At 37.6% G+C, this 21740-nt stretch overlaps 1 protein-coding gene across 1 annotated transcript; it reads right to left on the reverse strand.

Moving 5' to 3' along the window:
- Window positions 1-242: 242 nt before the first annotated feature.
- Window positions 243-15048, reverse strand: LOC101152551 (putative inactive deoxyuridine 5'-triphosphate nucleotidohydrolase-like protein FLJ16323; the record flags this gene model as incomplete). Its single annotated transcript, XM_019033304.3, has 4 exons — window positions 15016-15048; window positions 6421-6604; window positions 2019-2100; window positions 243-354 (listed from the first exon to the last, which is right to left on the reverse strand). Coding segments are annotated over exons 1-4 (411 nt in total), but the record flags the coding sequence as incomplete, so codon positions are not given.
- Between the last annotated feature and the right edge of the window lie 6692 nt (window positions 15049-21740).

The raw sequence follows: 21740 nt of genomic DNA on the forward strand, positions 1-21740 counted from the left end.
TAAATGTTAGTTTATATTACTTTATTTTAAGCTCTGGGATACATGTGTAGGATGCATAGGTTTGTTACATGGTGGTTTGCTGCACCTATCAGCCCATCACCTAGGTATTAAGCCCGGCATGCATTAGCTATTTATCCTGATGCTCTCCCTCCCCCTGCTACCCCCACAAAGGCCCCAGTGTGTATTGTTCTCCTCCCTGTCTGTCCATGTGTGCTCATTGTTCAGCTTCCACTTATAAGTGAGAACATGCAGTGTTTGGTTTTCTGTTCCTGTGTTAGTTTGCTGAGAATAATGGCTTTTCCAGCATCTTTCTTCTGGAATGTCCTTTGACTCTGGGCAATCATGTTGAGATGGCTGGTTGGGGTCAGAAGAGACATCTGTAACTATGAAACTGAGAAAACTTAATTGGCCAAAGATGATAGAGGGGTGGAAAGGGATCAATCCCAGCATTTAGGTCTCCTAAGTATTATGGAATTCAGCTACCAAGAAGACACTCACAATTTCTCAAAAGACACCAGAGATGAGATCACTTTCCAAGAAAAACATAGATTACTCATATAATCACCTGCTAGTATATTTTTGCCTCTTAAGCCTTGTTAGTTTGTGAAGGAGTGCTAACGAGTATGACATTTGCTTAAGTGGACAGACTAAAGATGAAGTGGTCAAAGGATAAGAAGGTGATATCTAGAAGATGTTGCAAGAGGCAGACTATTAAATGCTGCTGTAGAAAGCAATAGCTAGAGTCCTACAGAGCACAGAAGCAAGACTGTCTCCTCAGGTAAGCAGTAACAACTCATATTTGTGTGGCACATTTCAGTTTTGTAACACTTTTGTGTATTTCTTTTTTCCCTTATACCTTCACAGCACTGGTCTAAAAGCATATAGGTAGTTCTTTAATTGTTACCTTATAGATGAAAAAAAAAAGAAAGCTCAGAAGGACTTACCTGAGCCCAAAGAGCTAAGAAGCAGGCCAGAACTCAGAAGAACTATGCATTTAAAAATGACACTCTATCATGTCCTGAAAGTGCCTTGAAAGGATCCCTCTGCCTCTAGTTTTTAATCTGAAATCTTAAGTTTGATGAAAATTTTACATGCAGCGTTGCCTATCTAAAATTGCCCCTTTATGGGACTTCAGAATTTCCATTATCTTTGCTCTTTATATTTCCACTTATCATTGCTCCAAGAAATTCTAAAAATTCAGATAAAAGTCCTTGCTTGATTCTTTAAGGTTGTTTGATATTTGGATGAATTTGTATGTTTGACCATAGCTGTCTGTTTTTATAATTTGATTTTTCCCCATGCATAAACTAATATCTTAACCTTGTTCTGTTTTATTATTATCTTCTATTTTGCATAATACTTTTAAATGAGAATCAGGAAGATAAGGAATTGAAAGTTGTGGTTTTAAAAACAAATCTTGCCACAAGCAAAGGTGACTGGTTGGATTCTGCCTTTCTTATCCTCCTCCTCCCATTAAGCTCCTCAAAGACACTTAAGGAATCTCAGAGCAGATTTCTTACTTAATTTGCTTTAAATGTCTTGACTGTAAACTGAGACAACTAAGACAGCCTGATAGCCCAACATGAAAAAAGCAATCACTGAATATGGTATGCCAGGATAACCACAGACGTCTTTTTAAATTCTAAAATATACTCTCATAAAACAATGGAGCAACATAGCTTCTGCTTTCTGGAGTGTGGACGGGACCATTTGGTCAGGTCCTTCTCATTCCTTGGAAAGCAGAGGCACTAAATAAGCACATTGCAAATTTCTCATGTACTCTATCTTGCAAGATGTCTTTTAATTGGAGTCAGAAAAATTTGGTTTGTTCTCCTCCCTCTCATATTCTATAACTCATAATGGATGATAAACTGAAGTGATAAAGTCACTCTATTAGTGAAAGGTACCCTAAGGCTATTAGCAGTAAACATCTGGATTAAACTCTGCCTATTATTGTCTGGCTGTAACCCCACTTCTGTTTTACATCTTTATTCTTTCCACTCAGATTCTATCTTTACCTTTGCACTTGGTGTTCAAGACTCTCAGCTCTTCCTGGAAGACCTAGACGTGCTCCCTCCATCTTCACGTCTTTCAGATGACCTGAGGTAGCAGAGCTTATGTTAGTACAAATGCCCTAAGATTCTGCTTCGATTTTGACCATTTGGCTAGCAACCAGGCCACCTAGCTTATTTGGAAGAGCAAAGAAAAAGATCTCATCTTACAGACAAACCTTACAGTGAGCTGAAGTAGTAGGTTTGGAATGCTTCACCTTTTGCCGGTGCCATTTTTGGACCAAAAAAAATAGAAATCCCCATGTATAATAATTTCTAGAATATGAAAGAGCAGCACTAGCTAAGGTAATGTTGATATCAAACTATTGCCTAAAACAGAACCATAAGCAAAGTGGGGTAATTTTGAATGAATACACTGCTTTTCTTCAATTAAATTGCTTGTCCTGCACTGTGAGTCTTCTCAATCTTTCAACATCAGGAGAAATGGGCGTTGTTTTTATTTAATTTTATGGTTTTTTTTTTTTTTGCTACTTTGGCTGGTTTCTTTTCTCAGTTGTAACTTTAATAGCCTATGCTACAGAATTATTGAGATTATACATTGCTATACTCACACTCAGTATAGTTAATAGCTTATTCATTACTACTGAGTCCCAAGGTTAGAGCAGATTTGTATCTAACGTTGAGACACAAGGCAGGGAATGCAGAAAGTAATGCAAACTCATCTTATATTCTTTAATAACAGAAACAATTCTACTGGAAAAAGCACAAAACACTGAGACATTTATCCAAGTATCTACTAGGTAAGTTTTTTCTAACATAGTCAATATAATGAAAGCTGTATGTTGATTTATTTATGCATTGTAACAATAATAATGAGAAATGAAGGTGTTTGAATGAAAGCCTATAAGTCAATCATTAGAACCATAATTATTACTAGTTCTGCTAAAGAAATATGGTTTCCTATATTATAATACATATAAAGCATTTTTGCTTTTCAGTTAAAAAAGGAAAAAAAAAGTCTGAACTGTCTTACACAGATAATCTGTACTATTATGAAAATCCTGATTTAGAAGTCAACTTGAGAGGCCATCATTCTCGTTCCTTGTCTTACAGTTACACTAAAACCTTTAGGAATGTCTTTATTATACAACACGCTAGTTTTGTTTTCAGCTCACGTGTAACTGAATGGCCAATTTGTTATCCTTGGAAGGTGCTGTATCATTCTATTTGCTACCACTGGATCAAAGTATTGTGTATCCCATTAGAATTATACACTTAATATTAACCCCTTGTGTAGGCAAAGGGCTATTTGTACCCAAATATTCTTCAATGTTTATTAAAATACAAAGTCCAGAGCTGTAAGTTTGCATTTCGATAATTACACCAGAATATTTTAGTATAAATGTTGATATTTACCAGGTAAAACTACCTGCATATGACCCCAGAAGTGGATCACATATTGTAATTTATAATTTGCCACTTTACTGAGTCACAGATTAGAATCATGGCACTGGATTTAGGGATTGAGTCATTAGTGAGTGTGGGTGGAAGTGTGGTTGCTCTCTGAATCTCACTGTAGCATTGTCACTTTCTACATTAACGCTGAAGAAGCTGCTGTACTACATTTAAGAGGTAAATTATATGCTTTCCTAATGCTTGAAAAGTTCTCAAGACTCTCATGAATTTCAAGATTTTGCTATTTTTGTATCCCAGACTTAAAATACTTTAAAAAAATGATTTTCTAAATTTTCATTTTTATTTTTTGGTTTTCTCCCTAATAATCTGCATGCTGTCTACAGAGATTACAATATATGTAAAGCACAGTTACCTGCACATACAGAAAGATGACACATATTATATAGAATCACATGCTATAATTTAATAATCTACAATGAGTTATTTCATATGCAAGCCAATGACACTTTTCCAGTGTTTTCTAATCTTACCTTATTGTTCTCATTCGATTCATTGTCCATTTTGTTGCCCAGTCTTTTCTTTCTTGCAACTTTCTAATTATCTCTCTACACTATGGTAGGTTTATATTATAAATTATTATTTTTTAGACATTACTTTGTACATTTCAACTTCATCTCATCTTGTTATTTCTTGCCCCATATGTCTAATCTTTACTTTTCCTTCTTTATGATTGCTCTTTCCTTCTTGGCACTGGTAACACTTCTAATTTAGTATGTTCTGTAGTTTAAAAAATTTCTCTTTACCTCTTCATGCATATCATTACTAAGTGCTTAAAAATAGCATACATTAATTTTCACTTCTATGACTTTTTCAGTCACTTAATATTTTGCAAGTCCTTGCTACTGTAGGCTTCTAGTCCATATATATGTGTATATATATATATGTATTATATATACATAAAATTCTATGGGACATACTTATATATTAAAAAGGCACACAGTGTGTTAATTTCTCAAGGTAGAACAAACTAGTTAAATTGGGACCAGAACATTTTCTTCAGCTCTTGAGTTTAATATACATCTAAGGAAACCAATTTAACTTGCTCAAATTTACCTATGTGGGAAATTTATGATTTATTTGTTAATGCAATTCTTTAATTAGATTATTTAAACCCTGTAGTGTATGTGTGTGTGTATGTGTATAATACTTTTATTGATTTCTCCACCCAATACTAATTGCCATTATTATTCTTGTCCTTTTTAGAAAAGGTCATATCATTGTCAGCAAATAATAGTCAACATACATGATATATGATAGGAATTATCTATACCCAAATGTGAGAAACTACTTGACTAGTTCCAGAATTAGTAGTATTCCAAGGAGCTGTTATCAACCTGACATCCGAGATGCTGGCCTGCTTCCATTTACTCTATATAGGTATGAAATCATAGAAGTCTACAAAGACCAGGAAGTTATGAATTTGTTGGCAGTAAGTAAATAAAGTGCAGTGCATAAATCCCAATGCTCAATGAAGAATATAATTCTTCTTTTTCATTTATCCTTTTTGTAATTTAATTGACATATTTAGAAAGATCTCTATGGCCAAATCAATTTAATTCAATGAACATTTACAGAGTGCCTGCTAGATATAGAGCATTATTCTGGGTGAGAAGTAGTAAGTATTGTTCATATTAAAGATATACCAGATTTAAAAATTTTCCCCAGTAACGTACATCTCATCAAAATTGTCACATGATAAAATGTAAAATGTTAGCATTCCTATTTCTGTGCTCACGAATTCATGGTGTATTTCATTATGGTCTCCTCATTGCTTTTAAGAGTGCCTGGAATATACTAGGTGTTTACCAATTCATTGAATAAACTCATCACTTCCACTGTATTCTATTGGTCACATGGGTGCCAGCCCACATTCAGTGTTAATTATATGTGTGTGTGAAATACAAAGAAGTGAGGGCCTATATTAGTCAGGGTTCTCTAGAGGAACAGAACTAATAAGATAAATATATGCATATAAAGGGAGTTTATTAAGGAGTATTAACTCACATGATCACAAGCTCCTGCAATAGGCTGTCTACAAGCTGAGGAGCAAGGAAGCCAGTCCGAGCCCCAAAGCTGAAGAACTTGGAGTCCAGTGTTTGAGGGCAGGAACCATCTAGCACAGGAGAAAGACGTAGGCAGGGAGGTTTAAGCCAGTCTAGCCTTTTTATGTTCTTCTGCCTGCTTTATATTCACTGGCAGCGGATTAGATGGGGCCCACCCAGATTAAGGGTGGGTCTGCCTTTCCCAGCCCACTGACTCAAATATTAATCTTCTTTGGCAACACCTTCACAGACACATCCAGGATCAATACTTTGCTTCCTTCAATCCAATCGAGTAGACACTCGGTATTAATCATCATAAATCCACCCCTTGTCAACTTGAACCCATACACATCTCCTGAGATCATATATAATCTTCAAATAAAGACAATAATGTCATAATTACACCTAACATAACTATCCTTCCTACCACCAGAAATGAACCAAGCCCCAATCCAAATGCTATTATAAAATTACCAACACTTAAATGCTAATATGAAGTCAATAAATCCTATGTCATGTGAGAAAGGTAAAAGGAAATAAAATGAAGCTGTTTTCTTAGTACAAGTGTATACATGCACAAACATGTTTTTAACAAAAGGAGTAAATACTCATGACAATTACAGTCCTCTTTTTGCAGCTGGTTACATGGTCATAGCTAGCATTAATGACTACCCATTCTGTATTCTCTTTGCCTTCAGCAAGCACCTCAGCAGGTCATGGTTTTTTTCCTGGTGGAGTGATGCCAACCTTCATTCCTGAAGGGTGTGGGCCATTTGTAGTCCTGCCTGGATTGGGTTGTTGTAATTTCCCATTGACCTTAATCACAAGGCATGGTAATACTAAGAGATGCCCTAACGGATCTCCTGTATTCCATTCATACTCTTCCTTACCTTCATTGTGGAGTAGTAGACTGATTTCATCTTGATACTCTGGGTCAGTTACCCCAGCCAACACCATAACTCCATTCTTGGCCTGTTGACTTAATAGGAGGAGGAGCCCTAAGTGTCCAGGTGGTGATTTTAACATCCAGTTTAATGGAATTGTCGTCGTGTCTCCTGGTGGCAGCACTTCTCCCTGTGGAACAAAGACCTCTAGGCCAGAAGAATATAATGTCTTGGGAACAGGAAGCAAAAACTTTGCTAGTGGATTACTGGGGGTGATGGTGAATGGTGCCACTTCCACTTCCACCCCTTGATTCTTGGACCTGTGAATCCTGGCTATGGGAGAAACAGTACCATATATTGGATGCTGATTCAGAGCATACACACCCTTTTGGACAATTTTGCCCCAGCCTTGCAAAGTACTATCACCTAGTTGGTGTTGTAATTGTAACTTCAAAAGGCCATTCCACTGTTCTATCAATCCAGCTGCTTCAGGATGGTGGAGAACATAGTAAGATCAGTGAATTCCTTGAGAACAAACCCACTTCCACACTTCCTTAGCAGTAAAGTGAGAGCCTTGGTCAGAGGCAATGCTGTGTGGAATACCATGACGGTGGATAAGGCATTCTGTGAGTCGGTGGATGGTAGTCTTGGCAGAAGCATTGCATGCAGGATAGGTAAACCCATATCCGAAGTAAGTGTCTATTCCAGTGAGGACAAACCTCATCACTCTCCATGATAGAAGAGGTCCAATATAATCAACTTTCCACCAAGTAGCTGGCTGATCACCTTGAAGAATGGTCCCATATTGAGGGCTCAGTGTTGGTCTCTGCTGCTGGCAAATTGAGCACTCAGCAGTGGCTGTAGCCAGGTCAGCCTTGGTGAGTGGAAGTCCATGTTGCTTGAGCCCATGCATAACCTCCATCCCAGCCACCATGGCCACTTTGTTCCTGGGCCTGTTGGTCAATGACAGAGGTGGCTGGGGAAAGAGACTGAGTGCTGTCCACAGAACGGGTAATCCTATCCACTTGATTATTAAAATCTTCTTTTGCTGAGGTCACCCTTTGGTGAGCACTCACATGGGATACAAATATCTTCACAGTTTTTGACCACTCACAGAAGTCCATCCACATACCTCTTCCCCAAATTTCTTTGTCACCGATTTTCCAGTCGTGTTTCTTCCAAGTCCCTGACCATTCAGCCAAACCATTGGCTACAGCCCATGAATCAGTATATAATCACACATCTGGCCATTTCTCCTTCCACACAAAGTGCACAACCATGTGCACTGCTCAAAGTTCTGCCCACTGGGAAGATTTCACTTCTGTCCTTCAGAGATGCCTAGAAAGGGGCTATAGTGCTGTAGCTGTCCACTTTTGGGTGGTGCCTGCATATTGTGCAGAACCATCTGTGAACTAGGCCCTAGTCTTCTCTTCCTCTGTCAACTGATCATAGGGAACTCCTCATGAGACCATTGATGCAGGCTGGGAGAGAGAAGGCAGTGTGGCAGGAGCGGAGACCATGGGCATTTGAGCCACTTCCCTGTGTAACTTACTTGTGCCTTCACGACCTGCTCGAGCCCGAACACGTATATACCACTTCTTTTTGATGACGGAATGCTGCTGTGCATGTCCCACATTATGGCTAGATACGTCAGAAAGCATCCAGTTCATGATAGGCAATTCAGGTCTCATGGTGATTTGATGACCCATAGTCAAAAGTTGAGTTTCCACCAAAGCCCAGTAACAGGCCAAGAGCTGTCTCTCAAAAGGAGAGTAGTTATCTTCAGAAGATGGCAGAGCGTTGCTCCAAAATCCTAGATACCTCTTCTATGATTCACCTATGGAGGCCTTCCAGATGCTCCAAACAGCATCCCTGTTTGCCACTGACACCTCCAGCACCATTGTATCTGCTAGGTCATATGGCCCAAGTGCAGAGCAGCTTGCACAGCAGCCTGGATCTTTTGCTTCCAAGTGTCTTCTCCTGTTCTGGACCCCAGTCAAAACTGGCAGCCTTTCAGGTTACATGATAAATGCGCTGAGTGAATAATAAATGAGGAATGTGTTGCCTCCAAAATCCAAATATGCCTACTAGGAATTGTGCCTCTTTCCTGGTTGTAGGCGGGGCCAAATGCAGCAACTTATCCTTCACCTTAGAAGGAATATCTCGACAGGCCCCACATCAGTGGCCCCTTAGAAATTTTACTGAGGTAGAAGTTCTCTCAATCTTAGCTGAACTTATTTCCCAACCTCTGCCACGCAAATGTCTCACTAATAAGTGCATTGTGTTTGTTACTGCTTGCTCACTGGATCTAATCAGCACAATGTCATCAATGTAACGGACCAGTGAGATATCTTGTGGAGGCAAAAAGTGATCAAGGTCTCTTCAAACAAGATTATGACACAAAGCTGGAGAATTGATATAACCCTGAGGTAGGACACTAAATGTATATTGCTAGCCTTGTCAACTGAAGGCTAATTGCGTCTGGTGGGCCCTAGGGACAGGAATAGGGAAAAAGACATTTGCCAAGTCAATGGCTGCATAAAGGTACCAGGAAATGTGTTAATTTCCTCAAGCAGTGAAACCACATCTGGTACAGCAGCTGCAGTTGGAGTCACCACTTGGCTAAGCTTATGATAATCCACTGTCATTCTCCAAGATCCATCTGTCTTCCGCACAGGCCAAATCGGAGAGTTGAATGGGGATGTGATGGGAATCACCACCCCTGTATCTTTCAAGTCCTTGATGGTGGCACTAATCTCCACAATCTCTCCAGGGATGCAATATTGTTTTTGATTTACTAGTTTTTCTAGGTAGAGGCAGCTCTAATGGTTTCCATTTGGCCTTTCCCATCATAATAGTCCTCAGCCTATCAGTCAGGGAGCCAATGTGGGGGTTCTCCCAGCTACTAAGTATGTCTGTGCCAATTATGCATTCTGGCACTGGGGAAATGACCACAGGATGAGTCCGGGGACCCACTGGACCAACTGTAAGTTGAAACTGAGGTAAAAGTCCATTAATTAGCTGACCTCCGTAAGCCTCTACTCTAACTGGAGGACCACAATGATGTTTTGGGTCCCCTAGAATCAACATCAGCTCAGAACCAGTGTCCAGTAGTCCTAAAAATATCTGATCATTTCCCTTTCCACAATGCACAGTTACCCTGGCAAAAGGCTGGAGGTCTCTTTGCAGAAGGATGGGAGAAAGATTAATAGTATAAATTGTTGGTAGTTTAGTGGGGTCCTTCCTCAAGCGGACCTGGCCTCCCCTTCACTCAGTGGGTTCAGGATCTGTAAACTAGCTCAAGTCTGGAAATTAATTGAGAGGCCATGATTCTTTGCCTTTATAATTCAAATTAGTCTTTTGTCCAATCGACTTGGAAGTTTTCTGCCTATATAAATTAAGTAGAAATGCAATAGGCTTCCTATCAATTTCATGTCTAGGAACACTGTGATTAATTAGCCGAGGCCAGAGCTCTACATAAGTCAGACTATTCTGATTGCTGCTTTGCCTCTGCTGTCCATTATGGTAGCTACACCCACCTTGCCTTTGAAGGTTGAGTGCTACCTCATGATCCAATTATTCCCATTGCATTTAAATTTTGTAGTTGAGTGATTGTGGTTCCCACTGTTACATCTGGCATACAGAGAAGAGCAATCACAGAGCTTTTTGAAGATCCAGGTGCTGCCCTCACAAATCTATTTTGCAAAGCACTGGTTAAGGGTATATCTTCTGGACCCTTCCAGTTGGGATGAGTAGGTCTCAAGTGACTAATTCACTCTAGCATCCCAATCTCCTCAAGCCCTTGGATGCCTTCCGCTACATTAAACCAAGGGAGATCAGGCATTTCTAACTCACTCACAGTGGGTCATCTTTTAATCCATGTTTCAGCTAACCAAGCATATAAACTATCGGACCCTTTTTTAACTCTCCAAGCTGCAACATTGAATGCAGAATCCCTGCTTAGTGGGCCCAAATCAATAAATTCAGCCTGATCCAACTCAATATTCCTTCTACCATTATCCCACACCCTTAGTATCCATTCCCATGCATGTTCTCTAGATTTCTCCTTATCTAAATTAGAAAACTCAAGCAGTTCTTTTTGAATGTAGCATATCTCCTAATTGGTCACACCCTGAACCTCACCTCTAGGGGCCTGCTAGGGCTTTAGTCTAGTTATAGGTCTAGAAGCAAACAGAGGTGTTAGGGGTGGCTCCTGAGGAGAATCAACATTATCTTGCCTGGAAACTGCCTCAGGAGAGGCCATCACTGTTACCTCAGGCAGCACATGGCTTGTCTCCTCAGACAAAGGTGGAAACGTTGATGGCAGCATGGGTTTAGAGGGGTGTTGCCACTACTGGGGACGGGGAAGCTGTTTCTTTTGGCAAAAAAAGGTACATCAGAGTTTACAAGCTTGGTGTCCCTAGCTTCATCAGGGTCCTCCCACACATCCCCATTCCAAGTTGTAGGGTTCCATTCTTTTCCAATCAATGCCCTCACTTTAATAGTAGACACCTGATGAGGCTGTGCATGCACCTTTCATTGCCGGTCAGCCACTTGCACGAGAAGAACTTGTGTCTGATTTTCCACAATTTCAGCTCTTTCTCTACAGGAGATAAGATTCTCACTCAGGGCAATCTTAGCAGATTTGACACTCAGTATCTGCTTCTGAAGCCAGGAGTTAGAATCCCCGAGTTCATCATTTTCTTTCATCATGGTCCAGTGAACTTAGGAGCAACCAAACAACTTCATTATGTTCCTTGGTTCTCCACATATAGTCAAAGGTATTATGCATAGAGTCACTAAACTCCTTGCCTGTCACGAGTGGTGAATCAGGAGTGTTAAATGCATTTATTTTGCATAACTTTCTAAACAGTTAATACCAAGGACTATCAGTGTTCTCCATACTATTAGAAGTAGAGTCCTTAGCATTTTTGGGTCTAATCATATTAAGCAGCCAACTCTAGAAACCTCTAAACCACGAAGGAACTCCACCCTTGATACTCTGTTCCTCTAGAACCACTCCTGGTACCTAAATCTGTATTAGGATTCTCTAGAGGGACAGAACTAATGGAATATATATATATATATACACATACACACACACACACACATACACACACACACATACACACACACACACACACACATATATATGTATATGTATATATGTATATATACACATACACACATACGTGTATATATGTGTATACACACACACATACGTGTATATATGTATATACACATACATACGTGTATATATGTGTATACACATACACACATACGTGTATATGTGTGTATATACACATACACACATACGTGTATATGTATATACACATACACACATACGTGTATATGTATATACACATACACACATACGTGTATATGTATATACACAGTGTATATGTGTGTATATACACATACATACACATACGTGTATATGTATATACACAGTGTATATGTGTGTATATACACATACATACACATACGTGTATATGTGTGTATATACACATATACACGTATGTGTATATACACATACACACATACATGTATGTATGTGTATATACACATACATATATATGTGTATATACACATACGTATGTATATATGTGTATATACACATACGTATGTGTATATGTGTATATACACATACGTATGTGTATATGTGTATATACACATACGTATGTGTATATGTGTATATACACATACGTATGTGTATATACACATATGTGTATATATGCGTATATATGCATACACATATGTGTATATATGCGTATATATGCATACACATATGTGTATATATGCGTATATATGCATACACATATGTGTATATATGCATGCACATATGTGTATATATGCGTATATATGCATGCACATATGTGTATATATGCATACACATATGTGTATATATGCATATATGTGCATACACATATGTGTATATATAAGTGTATATGTGTATATATATATAAATATATATACACACACACACAGACTCACACACAGAACACTGATAGTCCTTGGTATTAACTGTTTAGAAAGTTATGCAAAACAAATGCGTTTAACACTCCTGATTCACCGCTCATGAGAGGCAAGGAGTTTAGGCAGAGAAAGAGAGAGAGAGAGAGGAGTTTATTAAGGAATATTAACTCACATGATCACATGGTCCCACAATAAATCATCTGTAAGCTGAGGAGCAAGGAAGCCAGTCCAAGTCCCAAAGCTGAAGAACTTGAAGTCCAATGTTCAAGGGTAGGAAGCATGAAGCACAAAAGCAAGATGTAAGCTGGGAGGCTAAGCCAGTCTGATCTTTTCATGTTCTTCTGCCTGCTTTTTACTCTGACCGTGTTGGCAGCTGGTTAGATTCTGCCCACCCAGATTAAGGGTGGGTCTGCTTTTCCCAGCCCACTGATTCAAATGTTAATCTCCTTTGGCAACACCCTCACAGACACACCCAGGATCAATACTTTGCATCCTTCAATCCAATGAAGTTGACACTAAGTATTAACCATCACACAGATATCTGAGATACTAATACCTGGCATAAGCAAACAAAAACTAAGCTTATGCCATAAAAAAAAAGATTCTAATAGACTAAAAACAAACCAGGAAGCAGAAGCCCATTATGAGTCCTCCTATCCCAAAAATAGAGTGATGATCTCTACAAGTGGAGACCATCTGTTCTATAGGGTCTCAGGTATTAGATTCTCCTGCTACAGGGCCTTTGGGGATGTTGTGTAGGCTGGCCACCACAAACTGCATCTGTATACTCAGAAGATTATCTAGACCATCAGATTCTTCATATCCATCAGAAAAAGACAAGAAGGGCAGTGTATTTGGGCCAAGCTCATCCTGCTTACATATATGCTTTGTTACTTTCTCCCAGTAGGGATTCCTTGAAGCAATGAGGACATCTCAGTCAGAGCATAATGTCAACTGATAAGGGTAATTTTACACTTATAGCTGCCTTTTCTATCTCCCTTCTTCTAACCCAAATCAAACCTTCAGCTCTCACTACACCTCCTCCTGCCCTCCATATCTGTATCCTCTACATCTAGTCTACCAAGAAGTTTAAGCACATAAGCCAGCTTCCCAACTTGAATCTATCTACTTCTTTCTGTTTTTATTGTCATCTTAGATGAAGCTATCATATCTGTTTACTGAACAATGGCATGAGCTTCATAATTCTCTCAGCAACTTTTATCTTTCTCCAGGTCATTCTTTAAGAATAGCACTTAAAAACGCAATTTCAGTAATGTCACTACTCTGTTTAAAGCCCTTCATTAATTAATATAAGAAATAAAATCTTTACCAAGATCTACATGCTCTAAATTATCTGGCTTCTCTCTTTGCATCCAAGACCCTATTTTGCCTCCATGCCCCTCTTTGTGCTCCAGCCTAATACCTCTTGTGTAGTTCCTTAAACATTCCCATGTTCTTTCCTCCCTCTAGGCCTTGGTAGTTCTCTTCCTACCATTCCACCTGGTTAACTCCTCTATATCTCTCAGATATCAGCCAGTTTGTCTCTTCCTCATGGGAGTCCTTCTGGCCTTTGGATTTACTCAGGTTTTTCAGAAATACTCTCTACATTTTCTGTATTTTTTCATCATTGAATTCATTACAGTTTATAATTACACATTTATGGGATTTTGATTATTATTTGTTTACTAAACTAAACTATAAGCTCCAGAAAGTCAGGTACATGACTATTTTTGTTTTCCATGAAATCTCCAGTATATATAATAGTTGCTTAATAATATTGAATAAATGAAAGCATGAATAAAACTCAACTCATTTTATTCTCTTCTCAAAGTTTGAAAAGATTTATATTTTCTTTTTCTTTTATTTCTAATTGACAAATTATGTTGTCTGTGTTTATGGGGCACAGTATGATGTTTTGATATGGGTATATGATGTGGAATGATTAAATAAAGTCAATTAAATGTTCTTTGCCTGACCTACTTAATGCCCTTTATTTGACTTGGCTTCAGGTGTCCGATAAGACCTACATTCTTATGGAAGCAGCAAGTAACAAGCAAAAGCTAATTAATGTGTGAAATATTATAGCTGGTCAATCTCCACAACAATCTTCATCTTCTCTCATTCCTTATCTGACAGTACCTTTTTATTTATTCTTTTCAGAATGAGAGCTATTTATGATTTTCTCCTTTCTGTTTAGGAAGTCCAAACATAGTGCTAAAAGTAATCAAATTATGTTGAACATTAGGCAGCAAACTCCCTACTCCATATGTATCTTTTCCATCATATTGAAACAACTTTTCAGTAATTCTGGTGTGTCAAATTTCTATTATATATCAGGCACTATTCTTTCTAAAATTTTCTTTTCATATGTTTCAAAAAATGTAATAGGAATTCTTTAAGAACCGTATTGATTATTCCCAGACTGGAGTGCAGTAGCGCGATCTTGGCTCACTGCAACCTCGGCCTCCCAGGTTCAAGTGATTCTCCTGCCTCAGACTCCTGAGTAGCTGGGATTACAGACCTGCACCACCTGGCCCAGATAATTTTGGTATTTTTAGTAGAGACAGGGTTTTGCCATGTTGGCCAGGCTGGTCTCAAACTCCTGACCTCAAGTGATCTGCCCACCTTGGCCTCCCAAAGTGCTGGGATTACAGGCATGAACCACTGTGCCTGGCCAATTATTTCTATTTTAAAGTAAGACTCAGAAAATTAGGTAAATTCTTTGAAGTCACACTGCCTTAATGTAGGTTCCAGGATTGAAACCTAGCTGTCTCTGATTCAAAAACCAAAGACAGGACAATACTCCTTAAATTGGGCTGAATTTGGAGACCCTATAGAACACATGGTCTCCACTTGTAGAGATCATCACTCTATTTTTAGAATAGGAGGACTCATAATGGGCTTCTGCTTCCTGGTTTGTTTTTAGCCTCTTAAAATCTTCTTTTATGGCATAAGCTTAGTTTTTGTTTGCTTGTGCCAGGTATTAGTATCTCAGTAACTGATTTTTTTTTTTCCATGTTCACTCAGAGACTATTTGGGAAATGCAGAGAGAAAATATCAGGCAAATTTATTCTACTGGTCAATATAGCATTTACAGTCAATAAAACCTCCAGGAGCTACATACAGGACTATGAAACTTAGGCTTCAATGTTTCTCTTTTCATGAAGATCTCACATAAAGTCACTTAGATCCTATTCGGTGGTTCTACCCTGGACACAACCACCTTTCCCTAATATTCTCAATCTCTTGTACTGCACTTAACAAGTGTCAGAGTTTTATGCCAAGATGCTTGTATGAATTTCCTTGGGCTCTATGAAACTACCAAAATCTACATTGCCAGAACGTTCTCATCTTGCAATCCCACCAACCTGTGTTCTCCATTTTAAATTATTAACAGTGAATTCCTCTTTCCAACCAAAATTATCTTTCAAATCAGCGGCTTCAAGTGATGAGATGACTGGGAGTTACTTCCTAGGTTCCAGGAATTTCTAAACAATATCTTCATTACTGAAGTCTCTAAGTGCCGTTAAACCTTTTGCACCAGTTCATTTAACTGCTTTTTTTCTTTTATGAAGAACTAAATATATTTAACATATATGACACTGTGGAAAGGGCTGGGACCTGTGGTCATGATCTCAATATTTAATAGATTTTTCCCCCTAACAAGCTAATAATGGGAGACTGAGAGAAGTCACTTAACTTCTCCAGTGTCACAGTTTCTTTATGTGTAAATCAAATGCTTTAAAGATTCTTTCAGCTCTAATGAATTCTGCCCTGTCTCTTTTCCCAGTGACTCAGGTCATACAGCTCATAGCTACTAGGCAGTCATGAGAAATAACTAATAGAGTTTTGAAATGATAAAACAAAACAACCAAAACACTCAACATCATTTATCTAGCACAAAAGAGAATTTTTATAGCCTCTAGCAATTCTTCTTCTTGTAGTTGAAATTTTAGTACCATGCTTTTTCAGGAAATCATACTGGAGGATGAAATAAAGGGTTTTTTTTTCCCTAACCTTATTGATCAACAGGATGTCTAGTTAGTCCGAAGCACAGAAACACACATGTAATGTGGCTCTACAAAAGTAAAGTATAAACACTTTGATAAAACTAATGAGAATTTATTTTCCCTTGGCATGGTATCCATGTAAGATATTCATTTGCAATTTTTGAGGAAGCTAAAGAATAAGAGTAAAATCAACTAACTTATTTTTTAGCTTTTCCCTCTATGAGCCTGCAGAACTCAGCAGTCAAGATGCCATTCTAGACTTCTCTCACTCACCAAGAAGAGTGGTACCTTGGGAACAGACATAGACCTCAGCTCTTACATTTCAATGTTCAGATCCTGTCTGTGCTACTTAGTCCTTAAAGCCCTTGAAAATTTAAATCACTTCTTTATTCTTAATTTCTTTTCTGACTCCTTTTCAAGATTGTTACATGATTCAAGTTACATAGATACACATGTCATAAACACATATTTATTTGCCCATTTTTCCTTCAAGTCTCTAAATCCATGAAAAGATTATAATGTCATTCTATGCACCATTGCACCTAAAGGGTCTTTTACAGTGGCTGGAAATAGTATACAGTCAATAAATATTTGTTGAATAAGTAGTATTTTTAAGAGCTTAACATGTTGTATGGTGCTTAGCAGATATTTGAAAAAATGAGTCATTTTTACCTTTTGAATTTTTCCCTCGCACATAAACTCATCAAAAAAATTCAAATTATATCTAGATTAGGCATGTCAGTTATTTTCCTATTGTCTGAATTCCACACCAACACTTCTAGACTGCTTTATGATGCTGTGGCTGGAACTCTGAAAACGACATTTCTTAGACTTCCTTGCCCAGTGGCTTCTGTTTTTTGAGTTCTGTCAATAAGAGACACTAGAGGAAGACTGAAAGACAGGAGCGAGGCAGAAAGGACATTTCTTTTTTAGATTCCTGTTTTTTCAGGATTCCCAGTGCCAGCACCAAATGCCCCCTCAAAGGTAGCAGGAGCAGCTAAGTGGTATTTCCACCTCAGAGATCTGAGAATAGTTCTGTCTATAGAATTTGTTCTTTGAGCTTCTAAATTTTGGTGATTTTACTTCTTGTATTTAGTTACCCAAATAATACAGATGATAGCTATTATCTTCAATTGCTATCTTGGAATTTACTCAGTATTTCCTTTAGGCTCTTTCAGCTTTCCAATGCCTGTGTAACCAATTCTCAATATTAAATTCTTTCTGTTGAAATGGCTGGTAAGGTTTCAGTTTTCTTGAATGGGCCCTGATGGATGCAATATCTACTTACTTTTTCTAAGCATACCTACCCGTATACATTTTTTTCATTTCCTTGAAATATTTTTTCTTAAGTAACTTTGTTAAGATTATATAGCCAATTATATGAGATTTTATTAACCACATTATGGTAAGCAATTTTTTAAACTTCACTGGGCCTCATGTTCTTCAGTTTGAGGTAGATTAAATAATACCATGTACTTTGCAAATTTGTTCTAAATTTAGCAGTGTCCACAGAATAGTACGTGTGCTCATTAAAATTTAGTTATCATTTTTACTAATTAAATATTATTCAACAAATATATTTTGAATGCTAACCATATGTCTGGAAACTATGTTATGCTCAGAGATATAAAGATGAATAAGGTACAGCCTCTATTCATAAGGAAGTAAGAGAGAAGCTAGCAGGAAAGAAAAAAATCTGTTCAAATTACTTTACCACAATAAAATTAGATGTACATACAGATGTATTAACGAAGTACTATGGGCATACAAAAGGTGGAAAAATTATTGAAATCTTGGTGGATAAAGAAGAAATATCTATTACAAATTTGAAGGACTAGGTGGAGAGTCTTTAAAGAATCTTAAGGATAGAATAGAATTTACAGAAAACATGGAAGTGTGTATGACAGCATAGATAGATTTCTTAAATAATATTTCTATTGTCTTGGGAAAGGGAGAAATAATCTTCAATAAAGTTAAAATATTAAGGCTTGAAATGTTTCCTTTAAATGAAGAAATTAGACAAACTCTCATTCTTTTAAGTGCTTCCTTGTTTTGCTTCAGTGCTTATAAACTCTGTTTCACTAAGATTGAGATATCTATCTTGATAATAAACTAGTCTTAGTAGTGGATAAACTGATTCTAAATAAGTTATGACTTCTGTACCATAATTGAATAAGAAGGACCAATAACGAGAAAAGCCTCTTTATATAGACAGAGGCACACACAAAGAAACTTAATCAATTGAGCAATAATCATAAGCTTGGCCTGAGAAATGTATATCCTACTTTTTAATTTCATGCTCTGAAACTCAGCTCAGCCCCTTGGACCAGCTGTGATAGACAGAGGCTAAGCAATAGTCAAGGCATTGTCAAAGAGAAGTCACTAATGTTATATTCTCTGACAACTGGAGTCTCCCACACGATGGGAGTATTTTGATTTTGAATCCAAGTTGGGAGATTAGACAGTATGTCTCCTAACAAATAAGCTTCCACTTTTAAACACCTGAATATACAGAGTGGCAAATTTAGCTTGCCTGCACCAAGGTAAATTTGGTTAGTGATATAAGGAAAAAGCTGTTTCTGCTACTTAAGCTATTAACTCACATGACTTCAGCTTTTGGTCTAAGGATATATACTATACTATGTAAGTTGAGAGGGTGAGGTTTGGTGTCTTAAGCCCCTCCAAAAGAAACTGATGATAAGGTAACACTGTAACACTCTCCATGCCCCTCGCTTCCATCAACAATGCTTAAGACTCAGTATCATAAGGGGTACGTATGAGTTGTCCAGGGTCTTTCAGGGATAGTGGCTCATACTAAAACTCCTCCATTACTCTGGTTAATTTGGTGTAATTAAGAACACCACAACCATGAAATACTGTTTATTTGTGAAACTTTATTATTTGTATATACATTATTATGTTTAATGCATAGAATATATTTGAGTCAGTGATGGAAGGAAATGTAATGAAGAGGTAAGTAAAGACCAAATCTTTAAGGATATTGCAGGCCAAGCTAAGACTTGTGAATTTTATCCTTAGGCTGTGGATAGAATGGCCATACATTTCAGTTTGACTAGAGCAGTTCCAATCTATGCCTTTTGTTATAGAGTAACTTTTAATATCACCACTTTTCATTCAAAAAATTACTGATTTGGAGGATCCTAGGGGTATGGTGGTAGTAGCAAAACAGATTTTGAGTGACTTCAAATCCTCATGTAAAAATAGACAGATCAATCAGATATTAAGACCAACAATGGGTGAAAAACATTTGCAACCCAATTAGGTGAGGAAGTATCCTTGTGAATCACAGATTACAAGACATAAGGGATAAAACACTACTGGCTACGTGATTCTTGTCATATTAGAGTCTGTGCAAGACTTGAGAACAGGAGATTTGTAAAAGGATCAACAGATATTCCATGGAAATCCTCATTGGTGAATCTGAGGCCAGAGTCTTAGGAAATCTTATCAGATCTTGGGTAATTTGGGATGAATTTTGTCGGATCCCATATAGGGTGGTTACATGGGACACTGAAGAGATTTGAAGGGGCTAAAGCATACCAGACCCTATGATTCCTAAACCTTAACCAGCCTGGTTTCTCTTACATGATGTAGGACCACACTGAGGAGCAGTTGCTGAAATGGTATCAAAATTAAGTAGAATAGGGAGAGGACAGATGAAGGAAAGAGAACAACCAAGTAAAACTGAAGTAGGGTTACAAAGGTAGGAAATTTTAGAAGGCTAGAAAGCAAGGAGGTTTGTTTGTTTGTTTGTTTGTTTTAACACTGTGAAAACAGCAGAAAATGGAGCTATGTGAAAGTGGAAAAGGTATCCTTAACAAATCACCACTTAAAAGTTCAGGAAATACATTGAACGATAGGAAAGTATTGAGGTAAAATTTCCTTTGAAGTCATCATAAGGAAAAAGAATATTAAGAGTAAAATGGCATTTCTTCCATGAAAGTACTACAAAAAGCAGAGAGGCACACCCAAAACGAATCCATACTGTAGCCTATCATTTGCTAAGTTAACTAAAAGATATTAGGAAAATAACACAAAACATGAAAGACCAACATCAACCAGAAAAATCCTCAGAAATGAGATAATGAAAGTATATAAATAATTAGAAATGAAATAAAAATTTTTAATAAGTGAGCACTAACTAGAGAAAACACATGACCAAATAAATAGAACAGAGAGTGACTTAAGAGAAATAGAATGTGAAAAGGTGGAAATTTCTAAAAAATAAAGAGAAATCGGATAAATAACTTCTTCTACCCAAGATGGACTAACAAGAATTGAACTTACATTCTTACATTCTTAGTATAAAAAACAGATAGAAAATAAAATAAGATACATTAAAAATTCATTTTAGATATTAGAAAGCAGGAAAAAGAAAACTATGATTCCTGAGAGAAGAAAAACAAACAAGGTAGCCATACGGTTGACTTGGATTCCTGCCTAAGGTACGTTCTAGACCATGGTGCATGAAGGGGTATCCTAAACAGAGCACAGCAGTTTTACTCAGTTGAGGAAACAGAGATCAAACTTTAAGAAGTTGAACTGGTTAAATATTTTAGATCAGAGTTCCAGAAAAGAAGGAGCTACAACATTAAAACAAAACCAAAACCAAAAAATGACCTAAAAATTTGCACTGGGACATCTTGGGACTAAGACTCAGGAATGAATAGCATGAAATGCCACAAGGTTGGACAAAAATCGACACGGCAGCTATAAGTTTAATAATTTTCAGCTCTTATTGCAAAACATGGAATTAATGTAATCTTAGAGCTTCAGTAAGTCAGGATCTACAATCCTCACTGATTGACTAGGGTTTGTGACAGATTCCCAGAATCATCATGCCCTATTTTAGGACTGCAACTAGATTTAAAGTAGAGCATAGTCTAAACTCTACAACAAAGACTAAGAACAAACATTAAATTAATAAAGATGAGCTGCAAGTAGTTTAACTGCTTCTGAGATCAAAGCCAAACACATTTTAAGAGTAGAAAACAAAATTGATACACTCTATAATGTAATATTTGCAATGCTTAACACTCACCAATCAAATATTGACTAATCAAAACTATTTTTGACAAAACTGATAGTTTTGCCAAAAAGTGGGAGAATGTTACCCCCAACTGGGAGAGATTTAAATCATGCCTCAGATGTAACAGAAATGATGGAATTTCAGACAAGAATTTTATTTTATTTATTATTATTATTTATTTGTTTTCAGGCAGGGTCTGGCCCTGTCACCTAGGACAGTGGCACGAACTTGGCTCACTGCAACCTCTACCTCTGGGGCTCAAGCCATCCTCCCACCTCTATGTCCTTAGT

This window comes from Gorilla gorilla, chromosome 13 (genome assembly GCF_029281585.2).
Source record: "Gorilla gorilla gorilla isolate KB3781 chromosome 13, NHGRI_mGorGor1-v2.1_pri, whole genome shotgun sequence".
Taxonomy (NCBI): Eukaryota; Metazoa; Chordata; class Mammalia; order Primates; family Hominidae; genus Gorilla; species Gorilla gorilla.